The following is a 15,427-nucleotide window of genomic DNA, read 5'->3' as shown; positions in this document are numbered from 1 at the left end:
TGAAATCAGAAAAGGGCTCAAAATAACAATAAATAATAATTTGTTTACTAGCTGTTAAAATGCTATTGAAATGGAAAGTTTCCATGTCAAACCTGAGGAGACATCTGCAGGTATATAGCCTAGGTATCTATACAGTAACTGTAGTCACATTAAAGTAGAGAAGGCAGGCTTGTCAGGTGTGGGGGACTTTTGTGCAGTGATACAGGGGGATATTTTGTTTTGATATACAGTGTCTGTTTCTGTAAACAAGTAGTTAGGGTTTTCTACATATCAGCCATGAATACTCTGCCTGTAAATGGTCATACTCAATGCATCTACTGTAATGGGATTTCCATATTGATTGATTTATTCTACAAACAAGGCAACACAGTTACTCATCTGTGGGTTTAGGTAGTCACATCCTCTGACCTTAGGTGCCACATCAATACTGCGCCATCGTTACCAAAGTGATTCATGGATTCCCCAAAACACCACAGACAGTTGCCTTCACTGTCTCAAGGAGACAGTAAGTATGTCTCTCTGCCAAGATTTTAGTGAAGCCTTTACTGTGAACTCAAGGCCCATGTCTGGCCCTAAATGTGGAAAAATTCCCTAACATGGGCTTTAATGGTGTCACAGTACCAATTAAGCCAACGCCAGACTTTTGACTTAAATAAAAAAATATATATTATAAGTCAAGTCATCATAAAATATCATTATTTTAGAAGAAATTAGCTCCCTTATACATCATTTCAGTACAATGGTTACATTATATTTCAAATAGGGTAACTAGTAACCTTCCCAAACCTGATTAGGTAGTATATAAATGCGTTAATGCGTATAATCACAACAACAACAAAAAAAAAGAAAAAATGTAAATAACATAATCACATATTATGAATGAACAAAGTGAAGCAATCTTAAAGCCTAACCCACCTTAAATAAGGTGTGGCATATTATAATTATAGAGATATAATATAATCAAGGTATTTTATACAAATATCATTATTTAGTTATAAGTTATAAGATTTGAGTGCTTAAATGGTCACCTTAGGGCAGTGGTAGGAAAATAGCAAGCTGTGGGCCCTGCAAAACCAATATTTGGCCCCCTGAAGAAAGTTTTTACTTTCATAGTTTAGGTCAATATCTTTTTATATACATTTTCACAAATCTACTGTAGATAAACTAGATAAATACACGGCTCCTGTAAATCCTAATCACTGTAATATAACCGTCTTATACATAGTAGTGTTCTCACACAAGAGAGGGATTAAAACTATAGGTGTGGTAACTAGCACAACAAGATTTGAACAATGTATGCTGCTGAAATTAAATCTAATTAATTAAAGTTTAATGTGTTATAATTAAACAACTTTAATCTACATGACCATCACAGATTTGTTCTTCACAAACACAAATGGCTGGCAGTTGAACAGAAATTGTGTTGATGCTTTTTTCCCCCATTGTCAGAGAAAGTCTTCATCAGTGTTTTAAATCCATATTATTCTTAAATGACTTAAAGTGACCCTTACAATTGTTACACATTTTTTGTTTAGGTTAAAATGCTATTAATAAGGTAATGGCACTCTAAAATGTTAGAGAGATCCACCAGGCATAGAAACTCATTATTTCATTCTCACATGGTTCTGTGAAAACTCTGACCAATCATATCATTCCATTGTACTGGTGCATGCCCCTCCAATGAAAAAATCCTTAAAAACTGGCTCATGCTTGAACCTTAATAGCTGACCATTGCCTTAAGGTGACAATTCTTGTAGCATTCAGTATCACACCACAAACCATACCAGTGTTTTTTTCAGGTTTTAGCCTATTTGCAACAAATATAACTGCAAATTGATTTATTTATTCATTCACTCAGATGTTCCTCAGCGGGTAATGCTCATGGAACCAGCAAGTCTTCCTGGAGTCTGAATTCAGTGCATCATTTTCATCATATGAGACGATATTTGTGTTTTTCCAACCATTCCAGGCAGCCATAGACTTCCATTAATATCTGGGTAGTTCTTCACATATATGTCTTGGGATTTTCTATATTTGTCATTATTGCCAACATGTCATATACCGAGCCAATCCATATGTTTGTCCAAAAACTATTAAAACATGAGCCACACCATTGCACCTGATTATCTTGAAATGGCCCTAAAGACTAATAACGTAACACGGCTGCATTTACAGTTCTTCGTTAGCTTGTCATGTAACGTACCGCAATCTTTTAAATACATTTAAAAAAGGTTGTGATACGTAGCATGACGAGATAGCAAAGCACATAAAGGGAACCATGTTACTGCCTATGCTCTTTGGGGTCTATATTACTGCCCTGCTGAGACTGTAAAGGGTGTTACTAGTCTTTGGAGCCGTTTCTTGACGAAATCACATGCCTACTGGTGTGCCTCACCGACATTTCTTCAAATCTTTTGAACAACATCGGAGAGGAATAAGATTCATCATGCTTTGGATACAAACACAATACTTGTAAATAGGGTCAATTCATTGTTGGTTTGGCTCTGCACTCTGAACTTGCCCGCCTTATTCTCTGACTTCAGTAGAGCTAACATTTTTGTCTAATATCCATTTCTCTTTGTAAAATCAAAACTAATGGCTGCTTGAAATGTTTGGATAGATCCCCAAAAAATACAACTTGACAAGGAACTGGTATGATTTGTTCTATTATTCTTATGTTAATTTATTATTTATATACAAGTATATATTATATTGTCTGTATATGTAAAAATATATATATTTTTATAAATGATATATGTAATTAATATAAATATATATGTATAATATTTTAGGTGCCATAGAATGATCTTGTTTACTATATAAATTGTATTTAATATAATAATAATAATAATTATCATCATTATTTTGATTTGTTTGTTTTGATGGTGTAACTTCCACAGCTGACACCTTACAAGCCTGTGAGGTCTACAATGGCTTTTATGAAAATTGTGTCATCTTTCAAATAGGCGCTCTTGCCAGCGAGTTTTGCCAATGGACAGAAGAGTGGGCAGCCACTGGCGATGTTCATCTCACTGATCGGCCTCTGAAAGGAGGTGGAGGTGACATCCGGGCGGAAAGCATCGATAATGTGCTCCCTGTTGTTCTGATCCAGGAGCATGAGCGTCACCTGGGGGAAGACGAGGAGAAGGATCAGCTTGTTTTGTGCCATTTGTTGTAGGAGTGCTGAATTACCATTAGTGATATAATAATTTATAAAATCACTTTTCCTACCTTCTGGCTGAAAGGCCATTTGAGCAGAGCGTCAGACTTGCCCTGCATGACGACAAAGAACAGGGAAAGATGGGTTCCTCTACCCGTCCCATCGCCGTTCAAATACAGCCTCAGACACATTTTGTAGCCGTATTTGCTGGAGTAAAACGCTGTGAAGAAGAATACAAAATGAATACATAACCAAAGAAGCATGTCATGTGAGATTAGGTGTAACATGTACACTCCCTGAAGGTCAGCTAGGGTGTAATGAAGTGGAATTTCCCTTGTCTGCAGGCCAAGGGATGAAATAATTTAGATGTCACACGATCTTTGCTCTCTCAAATTCAAAAGCTGGGAAACAAGATACGCCACATGAAAAGAAAGACCTTTGAAATAGAAGATAGGTGGTGATTGTCTTTCATCTTACCTGGTGAGAACATTGCAGGTGATCGACCAGCCACAGCCTCTTGTCTTCGGCGTGAGAAGTCAGAGATTTTCCAGACAAATATCCCATCATAAGTGCAGAACTGAAGTTCTTGCACCATCTGTTCCGTCTCAGACAGCTGCAAATCTCTCATCGTCAGCGTCCTCTCTAGCTGACGCACTTTATTGGACAGATTCTCAATCTTTTCTTGGTCTAAACGATGTTGATGGGAGAAGGCTTCCAATGTAACTGAACTGCGCTCCACTTCCCGGTTCAAGACACAAACAATGTTTTCTAAAGCATTCACCTGTCATGAAACAAACAAAAAAAGCTTTTAGATCTTGTTCCATGCGTCTTATTCAAATCCTACACAACAGAGCATCAAATCTGCTGAGATTCACCTTTTTCTCCAAGTCCACGGACTGCGCAGAGGCTGCAGCTCCCGCACCCACACCCATAGCAGCTCCCTCCTCAGGAGCCCTGTACAGGCCCAGACCAGAGTCTTCCTGCCACTCACCAGGACCTGAAGCATCTGTACTTGTCTTAGTTAGCGACAGCACCATGGGCAGCAGCAGACGCAAGTGCTCCATGGTGCTGCTGTGCTCATGATCGCTGATCTTCCCGTTCTCTATCTGAGAGGGCACACAAGAAACAACAGAGCTGCTACATAAACTGAAATGGTTCAACTAGAGGGCATAAATGTGTGCTAATCAGGTTTTAGCAGTGGTTGCCTTTTTCCATATACTAGTGAGAAGAGTGCACAAAAAAACAGCACAGACAAAAATATCTTTGAATGAATTAAAACACTTGGGCAGAAAATGATGTTTTCATATATGCTGCCAGCTTACACAAAAAGCTGATTAAGAAAATAGATAGATATTGTTATTTATTAGTCATTTATGCTGATATGGATATATCTGCTAAAATGCTGAAGCTAAAGTCAGCTGATATTCCTGGCTGTGCTGATGTCTGGCCTCCTCTGTGTTTTTTTCCACTTGTTTTTTTTCCCCCACCCTCTTTAGTGAGCTATTATTGTGCCGATTATAGTTTGACATTTTGGGAAATATGTGTCAGATGAGAAGCTTGATACCATTCTTGTATGTGTCCACTAAATATGAGCCACAAGGTGATTAGCTTAGTTTAGCATGAAGACTGGACGCATGGGGAAACAGACTGTACAGAGGTTTATAAAACTTCACTTATGAGCAGCTCTAAAGCTCAGTAATAAACATGTTATGTCTCATTTGTTAAATCTAAAACTATGGTTTTAAGAGGGGTTATTTACCGGACTATTTCTACTTCTGGAGGTGTTGGCAGGAAGATTTTATTACCTTTGAACAGAGCTGAGCTAGCTGTTTTCCAGTGTTTATAGTCTGAATGCTCCTGGCTGTGGCTTCATATTTAACACACAGACATGTGAGTGGTGTTAATCTTTTCATTTACCTAATAAGCAGATTTCCCAAAATGTATTTTTGTTGACCTGCTTCAATAAAAACAACACTATAAACAGCATTTTATGTGATATTGTACGTACCACTGATTTACAGCCCACTTCACTGAATGGACAGGCACTCTTGGACTTGGCACAGGACTTGCTGTGGTCATTGAACTAAAAGTAGAACAGAAACAGTAAGTGCATCAAATCCAGACAAGAAAGTGAAAGGCATGTCAGAAAGAAACTTAAATGATCATAAAGGAAACTAAGTCATCATTTCACGAAACCTTTGTTTGACCATTAACTTTCTGTTCAGAGGATCAGTATGTGAAACTAAAAGGCTTGTAGTCATATGATTAGTTGGCTTCCATTTACTTAGTATTTTCTGTTAATTGCCATTATTCTGTATGATTTTACATATTCTCATCTAACTGTAAGGGAATTTAAAGGATAATTTGAGTAGGACTCAGACCTTTTCTCTTGGGATCTTCTTCTTTCCACAGTCTTTACATTGCAAGGGAAATTTCACGCATACCTCGTCATGGGCCTAAAATACACCAAACGAGTCAAAACAGAACATTTATTTTTTATTCATGAACGTAGACACAACCAGCAAATGCGTCACAACATACAATGTGTCTCTCACCTTGATGTCTTTAAAGTTGAAGGTCACTTTGCAGTATTTGCAATTGAGTGTCCTTGCTTCACATTCTCTCTCATCATGTCTGTCCTTCTCTGTACGAAGGATTAACATTTGACAGGCCTCGCACTGTATCCGCTCAAATTCACAATGACGTTCATGCTGAGCCTAACAAATGGGAGGAAAGATTATCATTATTATTATTATTATTAAGGCCACTTCCTTCCTGTCTGCCTGTCTGTCTGTCTTCCAGAGCAGGTGTATGGTTTTCATTGCTTTTCAGAAGATAAAATCAAAGGACAGTTGGGCTTTATAGTTTTACAGGCTATGTGAGCACAAAAAGAACAGCAGTACAATAGAAAATCAAAACAGGTTATATAAAACTCTCTGAACCTTTAGTAACCCATGGCCTGAGATTGCACAAATAAACTCTTGTAACTGACAAACACACCCATGTATAAGTGGTACAGGATGTTCTGTCAGCAGCAATGTGGAAAAACGAGCTGAACTTTTAATCATTCGTTCATCTCTGCAAAGTATAAACAAGCAGATGGCAACTAACAACATGGTAACAGCAATTTAATTAAGAAAATCATGTGAAATAAGTCTGGTTCTGTAAGTGTGTTTGTTTACTATAACCGAATTATGAGAAATATTCTTAGAATTATAATGTATTCATTTGCACATACGGTGTATGATTTAAAAAAAACAAAACAATATCTATATGTAAAGCAAGTGAGATTTTTAAAAAAAAGAGTAAATGTGTGAATAATCTGACCTTAAAGCAAACACAAAGGAATCCCCCCCAAAAAGGGAAATAATCATCAGATGTGGAAATGAAACAACAGAAACAGGAGCACAAAAATGAGTAGAAGTACAACATGAAAATACTTTTTTTTTTAATCTATTTTTTTCTACAAAAAGCTTTAAAAAAAAAAAAAAGAAAAAAAGGTGCTCTAAAGTGGTTGATAATCTTGTGTAAAAAAATCCATGAATATGTTATTTTTGAAAATTGGCGGGAAATTGAAGGGTGGTCTCGCGAGGCCACGTGGAGGTGACGTGGAGTTCGTGATCCCGGAGGTAACTTTCATAATGACTCCCAACAGCACGCTGAAGCCACAGAACAGGAGCCGCAGGTATGTTAGCCTGTTTTTCGCTTCCACTCCTCTCTCTTTATTCACACTCTACACCAGCAAACCCTCAACTGAATAACCGAACATATTATGAATCATTTCTAACAGCTGTCCGCTCAAATCCCTGTACTTACCACACCGCCCAGACACTATGTTTAGCCTATTTTTCCGACTTCGTAAGACCGGTCTTGGGCGTGTATGGCTAGCGAACTACAGCGCGGATCCTTACAGACAACAGTGACTAAGGCGGCAGCCCACGAATATTCACACAGGCATGGGTGTATCACACCAGCATAGTAATCATTTATAGAAAATGCAATAAAGCTAACGGACAGTTTGCTGCCATACTCATAGAGAGAAAGCACGTGTTACTTCATCAAAGAGGAAGTTTGATCAACATGCTTAACAGTCAGATCTGCCTTTGCAACCACATGCAAAATAATCTACAGTATCGCCTTTGTGTTCCTATTTCAAAGATTTCCTCTATCACATAATTTTAACTGTAGAGCCTTATTAAGAGTGCTAGTTATAACGTAGGTTTAGTAATACCTTTAGTAAATATTTAGCTTCAGAAAGCAACCTCCTTTATTTAGGCACTGACTAACTTGCCCAACATAAATATTTAGTCTAGAAACAAAACTGTGGACAGATGACATTTGATCACACCAACACAAATAGTATTCACGATTCATGAAGGGACTTTCCACAGCTGTACAAACCACTCAGTCTGAAAGATGTCACTTACTGTCTAAACCTGTTTCCTGTTTTTAAGTCCAGTTTGTACATGAAATGCTTCCCTTGTGAACTAGAGCCTAAATCTAGCAGCTTTGTTATCATGTAATAGTTAACTGACCCTTCATTCTCAGGGAAGCTTATCTTGCTTCAAATAGCTTTTATATCCTGGTATTTTTCCACTGCTGGTAACACAGGGACTTTCCATCCACTTCCTGTTTCAGCTGCAGTGCATGCAAGAACACCACATGATCCAGTCAAAGGGCTTTAGGGGAAAACCCATTCAAAGTATGTCAAGCACACACACGTGGGTACTGATACTAACTGTACTGTTTCAGTAACTTCAATGATGTGGTACAAACAGAAAGAAATACTCAAATACTAAAAAGTAATACAAATACTCTAATAGAAAGCAGAAGCATGATCACAGTCACACAAGGGGAAGTTGAACATATACTTCACCTCATACTCTTTTATTGATCCTGTCCAACTGCAACCCTGGTTCAAACACCTAGCAGGCAGACTTGCTATTTCTCGCCCTGCTGCATTGTCTGGAAATGCCTGGTGGGTAAGCAAGAACAAAGAATCCTGTCAGCTCCTAATTATAATAGCTTCCAGACATAGTGGGCTGCATCGTGGTAGACTTCAATGAGGGGAAACTCTGTCACATTTTTTCCTTCATACAAATACAGTGTGACTGTGTTTATGTTACCAAGAAGATGTCTCATAAAGTAACAATGTGGATTGATACTTTACACTGCATACTGCAAAACTTACCTCACTACTATTAAGAATGGACATAGGCTCCTCATATATTTCTTCTTGGCGGCAGGCTTCACATGGCTTTGGGCCAGAACTAACAAACAAGACAGGTTTGGGATTGTATAGTGAAAAACAGTTGGTGGGTGCCAACACTCAGAAACAACTACCCTGCTGATCAACTGCTAGAACAACTGATGACCAATGTGGACCACATAACAAGTAGATGAATCATTATGACAAGCAGCAGCAGTGAAAGAAGTGGTGTATTGCAGTACAAATGCTAGAAATTACAAGTTTGATGAAGAGTGGATAGATACTGGAGAAGTATGAGACACATAAATAAGTGGTCCACACACACACACACACACACACACACACACACACACACACACAAACAAAAAGCACATGGGAAATCGTCACCGTCTCATGTAATGAGTTCTCATGTACAAACAAAAGAAGCTTTCAGACGGGTCATGTGAAATCCCCTTTCACAAACATCACTCTGAGCCTGACGTTTTTACATGTGAAACAGAAATTCACATGTAATGAAATCCACATGGTACAAAGCATTTGTGGCCTTTAAAGCTTTTTTCAAATGTGACAACTCATATTTCAAAAGTATTTAAATAGATTCAAATACATACTTAATATTAGCTTAATATTTTTGTTGTATTTTGCTTCATGTATAGTTGTTTAATATCACCTTATATTTTCTGATACTGCCAAAGTATCATTAAATATAAGGTGATGGAGCAGTGTATACTTTATGACTACCAATTGCATTCATGCAGAAATAATGACACATCAGTGAATCAGCAATTAATGTCTGGGATGGAACAAAGTGGCGGAAAAAAGAAAACACCTTTAACGTGAATCAGCATGGGAACATCCTTGTGATTCACTGACTTCAGTATTAGAATCCAGCCATGTGAGGATGAGTCTGCATAATGTAATTGATCTTGAGTGCAAAAAAATCCCCAAGGCGAGCAGAGATAGGAACACAGGATGTGTTGAAGCATGTCCAGGGAGAGGGTAAGCATTAGGGTGGGGAGGGGTTTGCATGTCACACGGTTGTGGGTGGTCTGAGGACCTCCGGTCTACCTGGTGAGCTGCTTGAAGCAGTGTACACAGAAGCGGTGTCCGCACTGAGCCTGGACAGGCTTCCTCAGGACCTGGAGACACTGCTGACATTTGTACTTATTCTCCATGGGCACTGACAGGACACTGAGGGGGAACCCTGGTAACGAGTCGATGCAGTCCAACGAGATTCGGGCCATTCTTCTCCATCAATCTGGCACTTTATCCTGTGAATGAAAACCACATAAAATAACTTAACAGCCCAACAAAAACACTTATTTAAAAACTCTTACTGCTTTTACATCTATCAGAGTGTTTTGTGTTTCCACTGACACAACTACTGAGTTATACAATGGTGATCACAACACAGGTTTTCCAAATATACAAATAAGTTGTTAGGGCATTAATTCAAAATAGTGGAAAACCATTGATGCCATGATGGAACTAAAACAAGTTTGCATGTGTTAATACACCACCTCCAGTGGCTGATTTGCTGTTAGCGGGTCATCACTGTAACTCTCATTAGTAGATCACATTAAAATACCATTCACTTATATAAGAGGTCTATCTGGAAGTGCATGCCAAGTCCGTTGACCTGTTTTCATGAGAAGAGGAACAAATTATCGTTATCGTTGATCTTTGACAAAAAGAGAACGGATGTCTAGAATGTAAACATCGCTGACGAAGCTGACTTACGGCAAAGATAAAAGCCTGATGATCAGAAATCGGAAGAAACAGGAAGAAGTCACTAAATAGTGTACTGTGTATCATTTGTCATCTATTCAAAATTCAACTGTTCAGAAAATGTAAAACTGTTTGTTCGTCAAAACATGTTGAAATCCAAAAGCTCAGTCTGGACAACAGACTTCACATAAACGACTAACTTGAAATTCATTGAAATTGATCCAAATGCAACAGATCACAATGGCCGCCAGTTGTTACAGTTCATGAAATACTGGTCAGATCACGAAGCTACTTGTTACAACGCCACCATGTGTTCCATCTGTGTGCGTGTTTGTATTCCTTGAGTATTGACCGAGTTTTTTAAATGTTGCTCGAAGACAAGGGTACCAAACTATGCATCATGAGAGGCCAGCTGGTCTCAATCTTCATGCTGCATGTTGTAACACTGCGGTTTGAGTCATGATGCCATTTGCTGCAAAACACTTGGAATTTACTAATGAATGACGTTAGCCGGCTAATAATTGTGTTTGTGCTACCATCTAGTGGTGTGCTCTGTCAGCGACATGTGCAGCACATTTTGGCACAACAATTAGCTTTTGTTTGGATGGCCTGAGGGGTTCATTCAAACCTTTATTTTGGTGGGATTGCTAAAAATAACAGGAAGTACTGAGAACAACTCTGTGGCACACAGGAACATCCGCTATTAAGGAGCATAGCGTACAGTCCTTCAGATGACCCAGGGCTGGGATAAGCCCAGGATAACACACGTAGTATTTATCCAGCAGAGCAGAAGTGAGTTTGTGAGTTTGAACTTGTCTCTCTACCTCTCCTTTTTCACTCGTGACAAAATATGTCGGTCGCCTTTTGTAGACAACTATGTTTGCCTTTCAGCGGAGAAATTAAGTTGACTATGTACTCGACTATATAGCGCTATGTATGTATGAGTATTAAGTTGACTATAGGCCTATGTGTATATATATTTATATGATTAGGCTATTATTAAGTCGACTTTATGTGAACTTCTCTTTTTAAATGATGGTGATTAATGAAGCCATATAATATATTAAGTCATCTCTTTTCCTTCAGGCTAAGCAGCAACTCAGGCTAAGCCTGACAATTAGCCTGGTCCGGACCAGGTTAGTTTGCCAGCATAAATTGCCGTGGTAACTGAGCTTGAACTATGCCGAGCTTGCTTTACGAAACCGAATCTGCTGGAAAATGAGCCAGACTAACGAAATAAGGAGTCTTCAGGCTTTCCTTCTACGTAATACATTTCATCATTAATACAAAGTTCATTCTTCCATCAAGTCTCAGTAAACGGCAGCCAATCTATGGGCAGCAACTGATAATGCCAACAATTCAGCTATTTACTATACAATGGACTATATTAATCCATCACCATTTAATTTGAGGGTCTTAATGCTGAGCGTGTATATATCTCCACAACATAGCGCCGTATGAAAAAAGTAGCGCCCATGGCATGTTCACTACTTTCTAACCATGTCACAATGCAATGCTCCACATTTACAGTCACACAACTCTACAGCTGACGGTGACGACACAAAACAACAACGATTAGTTAGTGTCCAAAATATTCTTTAGTGTCTATTATATACACAATAAATATTATATAAGGAGTCGTGAAGGAGTGAATAAGTGAGTGATTTTGGACAGTCTGGAACTTTCTGCTTCTGTTTCACATTAAGCATGGATAAAAGCTTGGGTGATAACATGTCCTAGCTTCTTATCAGACACGTTCTTCTAAGAAAGAAACAACAGTGTTATCTACCACACTGTGTGGGTTGACTGATCACAAGAAACGAGCACCAACTGTCAAAATTACATTGAGTGAGATTAAAAAGCCAGTTGAACTGTGTCATAGTAATATTTAAAAAAAAGTTATTTTCTGTTTGTAACATGTAAACTATGAGAGAAAAATCCCTTAAGTGGGAAATGTGTGAGAAGTGTTTATCTGAAAAACCAGCAGATGTCATCATATACCGAAATATTCCCACGTCTACACAGATATCACTGCCAGTAAATATGCATGCAGCTGTTTGTTGCTTTATTGGGTTACACAGCTGCAGAAAATGGTTTATTATTCGGTTTGTGTGCTCTGTATGTCAACATATAGTTCATGCAAGCGTGTCAGGAAAACCCGTAAAGATTATCAACTGAATGCAGCTGAGCATGTCCTTAGATGAAAATGAAGGCAAGGTAAAAGCTATATGCAAAATATGTAGCTTATCTGGTTTCAACTCTGCACAAAAGTCCCATAGCTTTAGGCATTGGCTCTACGTCCTCATTTGCTTTAGTAAAAGCATATTTGAACAGAACATTTGTCAAACCCATCAATTAAAATCCAGTCATTCAAAATGTCACTGAACCCTGTCACACAAATGTCATGAATGTTTGGTTATAAAATGCTGAACAAACTGTCCAGACAAATGCCACGGAAACTTTTTTCTGCTGACAACAACAGGTCGTAGCAAGACTTTGGAATAAGGAGAAAACTACATGTTTTTTTGCTGATGTGGCTAAAAGTTTAAAAAAGAGCAAACCCAAATCCTCTTTTCTGGAGAACAGAACTGTTGTGTAATGTATTTATCTCCTTCTCAGAGGACATACTGGGACACTTTTATTTGGATAAAACCTTTGAAGCACAAAGCGCTTCTGTAGCCGAGTGGTTAACGTGCATGGTACATATTGGGAACATCCCTGGTTCGACCCCAGCAAAGGACCTGTGGTGCAAGTCAATCCTTCTCTTCCCCCTATCGGCCTATATGCAGTTATGTTTATTACATTTCTGAGTTATAATGAAGATCTTCTGATCAAAAGGACTAAAACAGCAGCTACAAGACATGAAAATGTATCTTTAAATTTAAATTTCTCCAAGTGAAAGTGTCCCAGCACCTGACTGGTTACGACACATTCATTTTGTTGGCCAGTGCTGATTTTTTTAAAAATGTGACCCACCAATTAAAATTTTCTTTCTTTAAGAGAATTTAATGAGAAACAAAAAAATGTCATTTAAAAAAATAAATGCATTTCCTTTCTTAGAACTATAATTGGCAGAATACAGAAACATGTTTTAACTTTTCATTAATGTTATATTGAAATTAAATTGTATGTTCATTAGTTATTTAAACATGTTACATTTTTCTTCTTGATATTGGGCATGTTCATCAGGGTGATGTTTTTATTTTTAAGTGTCTGATTAAGTTTGTTGTTCCTCTACAGTTTATTTATGGACTTGAAGGTTTTACAAATGATGAGCTTTTTGTCTCCTTCCTTCACAGTGAAGAGCAGCGGCTGTGTGTGCTATATGAACCAAAGTGCATCTCTGCAGAAAATTGATGAAGCGTCTCACAAAGAATGCCACGCAACCACCAAACAAAGAGAGATAAAGATGCTGGTTCATACCTGTCTCTCTTTATCACTCACTCTAACCTTGTTTCCTGTCTGGCAAGACTTAACTGGCCACTGTCCAATACAAACAAGTTTTGGCAATAATGTGCCAAAAAATCATCTTAACAATAGAAAAAAGAAAATGCCATAAGGATCATACTTGTGACCGAATATAACCAGAAATGCATTAACCCATATTAGTAACACATGAATGTAGAATTTCAACTAACATTCACAGTACTCCTGGTATTGTTTCTATTTTTACTTAATTAACATTTAAACCTGCTAAAAATAAAGTCATTTGCTAAATCCTAACTTTTGTGCTAAAATTTAAAAGCATTTTAACTGTTTAAAACAGTATTACTGACATTTTGTTATAATTCAAAACTAAACACTAAATAAGTTTTGCTGCATCATTTTTGTATTGGTTTATTTGTCATTGTTTTGAAAACAAAGTAAAAATAATGTTTTCTCAGTTTTAAACTTTAGTCCCATTATACTGAGAATTAAAAAATTGCAATATTATTTTACAGTGAATGTTGTAGAGTGATGACTAGTAATTAGTCAATAGAAGAACACTGTTTAGGTGGTAAACATTTCACATCTTTCACTTCTCACAACTAGTTTCACTGGGAATTCACACTGTTCTCAGGGTAATTTTTTCTGAGAAATCATACTCAACACAATGGCTGACATTTACTGTCATGAGTAGTCTGTGATGCATTTCACTATAGTGTGTCACAGGCTTTATTTGTCCAACACTGTCACAAAGATTACATTTCCAAATACTGAAGTCAGACAGCACTGTTGAGTGATATGAAAAACAGCCCTGAGCCTGGCTTTACTAAGTAAATGCAGTATACACCCAACTCACTGCTTGGACTCCGTAACCATAGAGACCTTGAGACACTAGTAATTAAAAACCACACAGAAACTATCATTAAATCACGTAATCTCCTCTAGAAACCATCTGCTCACTTCTCTTTCTCATACACCATACTCCTACAGTTCAAAGTCCTACTCCTTCCACAGAAGACTAACAAAGTACAGTCACACATTAAACACAAATAACACTGCTGGGTAAACAGAAACTTGGACTGTATCCAAACATTCAACTGCACTGTAAGTCACTGTCGAATGAAGTTTCACGATCCTGCATATGAATTGGCAGCTGCATAGTCAATTTCCAGTTCCCAGTAACCGTCCCTGTGCAGCCCCTCTAATATGAGACAAGCACAACACCACCGTATCTGGCTGCAGGCCCACAAGGACCCGCCATGTTGCTGCAGTGTTTCCTGTCCTCCTGTACACGACTTGCACTCTCTGAACCAAACTCTGCCTCTCACAAACCTTTCCCTCCGTGATGAAAACAAGTCTGAAATCTTACTCACCAAGTTTGTAAGGGTGACCTCCACTTATATGAGGCAGACAACCCTACCCATGTACTTTTAGCAGAATGAAGTGACGCCTACACTGTGGAAACACGTGACCACCAGACTGTATAAAGTCACCGCATCGAGAGCTCAGTATTCAAACACTGATGTATGTGGAAATAACCCTGGTGTATATAAAACCCAGCAGCTTATTTTCCTACTACTCATTTCTTTTATCAATCCTTTTTTTTGAGCTGTCATTTTCTACAAATAACATCTGATATCAAACCTGCGCATTTTTTTTATCGTAATGGATTGCTAACGTCACACAACTTTCTGAAGCTAACGTTAGCTTACAGTCTAAGTTAGGCAGGAGTTTTACAATTATTATGTGTTCCGCGACTCAGTTAGCTAACACCTAATTCGCTTGTTTTCTTATTTATTTCCTGTATAACTAACCTTGGCGTCTTGCTTGAGTTTTTGCCCGTAGACAGAAAATGAAATTGAAGGGCAACTCAACCTTTAAATGTTTACAAGTCTGATTCTTGT

At 38.0% G+C, this 15,427-nt stretch overlaps 1 protein-coding gene across 4 annotated transcripts; it reads right to left on the bottom strand.

The window, feature by feature from the left end:
• Positions 1-2,859: 2,859 nt before the first annotated feature.
• Positions 2,860-14,974, bottom strand: traf2b (Tnf receptor-associated factor 2b). Of its 4 annotated transcripts, none has more exons than XM_053340307.1 (11): positions 14,897-14,974; positions 9,438-9,640; positions 8,352-8,430; positions 8,037-8,135; positions 5,716-5,877; positions 5,542-5,616; positions 5,169-5,243; positions 4,036-4,266; positions 3,638-3,941; positions 3,232-3,380; positions 2,860-3,127 (listed from the first exon to the last, which is right to left on the bottom strand). In XM_053340307.1, exons 2-11 carry the CDS (start codon positions 9,611-9,613, stop codon positions 2,909-2,911), a joined length of 1,569 nt encoding a protein of 522 aa, XP_053196282.1. In that variant the 5' UTR covers positions 9,614-9,640; positions 14,897-14,974; the 3' UTR covers positions 2,860-2,908. The 4 variants fall into 4 exon arrangements, with proteins under 4 accessions (XP_053196282.1, XP_053196281.1, XP_053196279.1 ...); XM_053340306.1 differs by lacking the exon at positions 14,897-14,974 and adding an exon at positions 10,110-10,123; XM_053340304.1 differs by lacking the exon at positions 14,897-14,974 and having other exon boundaries at positions 9,438-9,784.
• Between the last annotated feature and the right edge of the window lie 453 nt (positions 14,975-15,427).

Source organism: Scomber japonicus, chromosome 19 (genome assembly GCF_027409825.1).
Source record: "Scomber japonicus isolate fScoJap1 chromosome 19, fScoJap1.pri, whole genome shotgun sequence".
Taxonomy (NCBI): Eukaryota; Metazoa; Chordata; class Actinopteri; order Scombriformes; family Scombridae; genus Scomber; species Scomber japonicus.
The sequence above is the reverse complement of the archived record's forward strand: the minus strand, read 5'-3'. Positions and strand labels throughout refer to the sequence as shown.

What these genes read in the sequence shown, in the direction of transcription:
- traf2b (XM_053340307.1), bottom strand. Translation starts at nt 9,613, where the DNA reads ATGGCCCGAATCTCGTTGGACTGCATCGACTCGTTACCAGGGTTCCCC. An exon ending in AAGTGGGCTGTAAATCAGTG is followed by an intron (nt 4,267 to 5,168) that starts GTACGTACAATA and finishes GTGCCCTCTCAG; the next exon opens with ATAGAGAACGGGAAGATCAG. An exon ending in CCGTGGACTTGGAGAAAAAG is followed by an intron (nt 3,942 to 4,035) that starts GTGAATCTCAGC and finishes GTTTCATGACAG; the next exon opens with GTGAATGCTTTAGAAAACAT.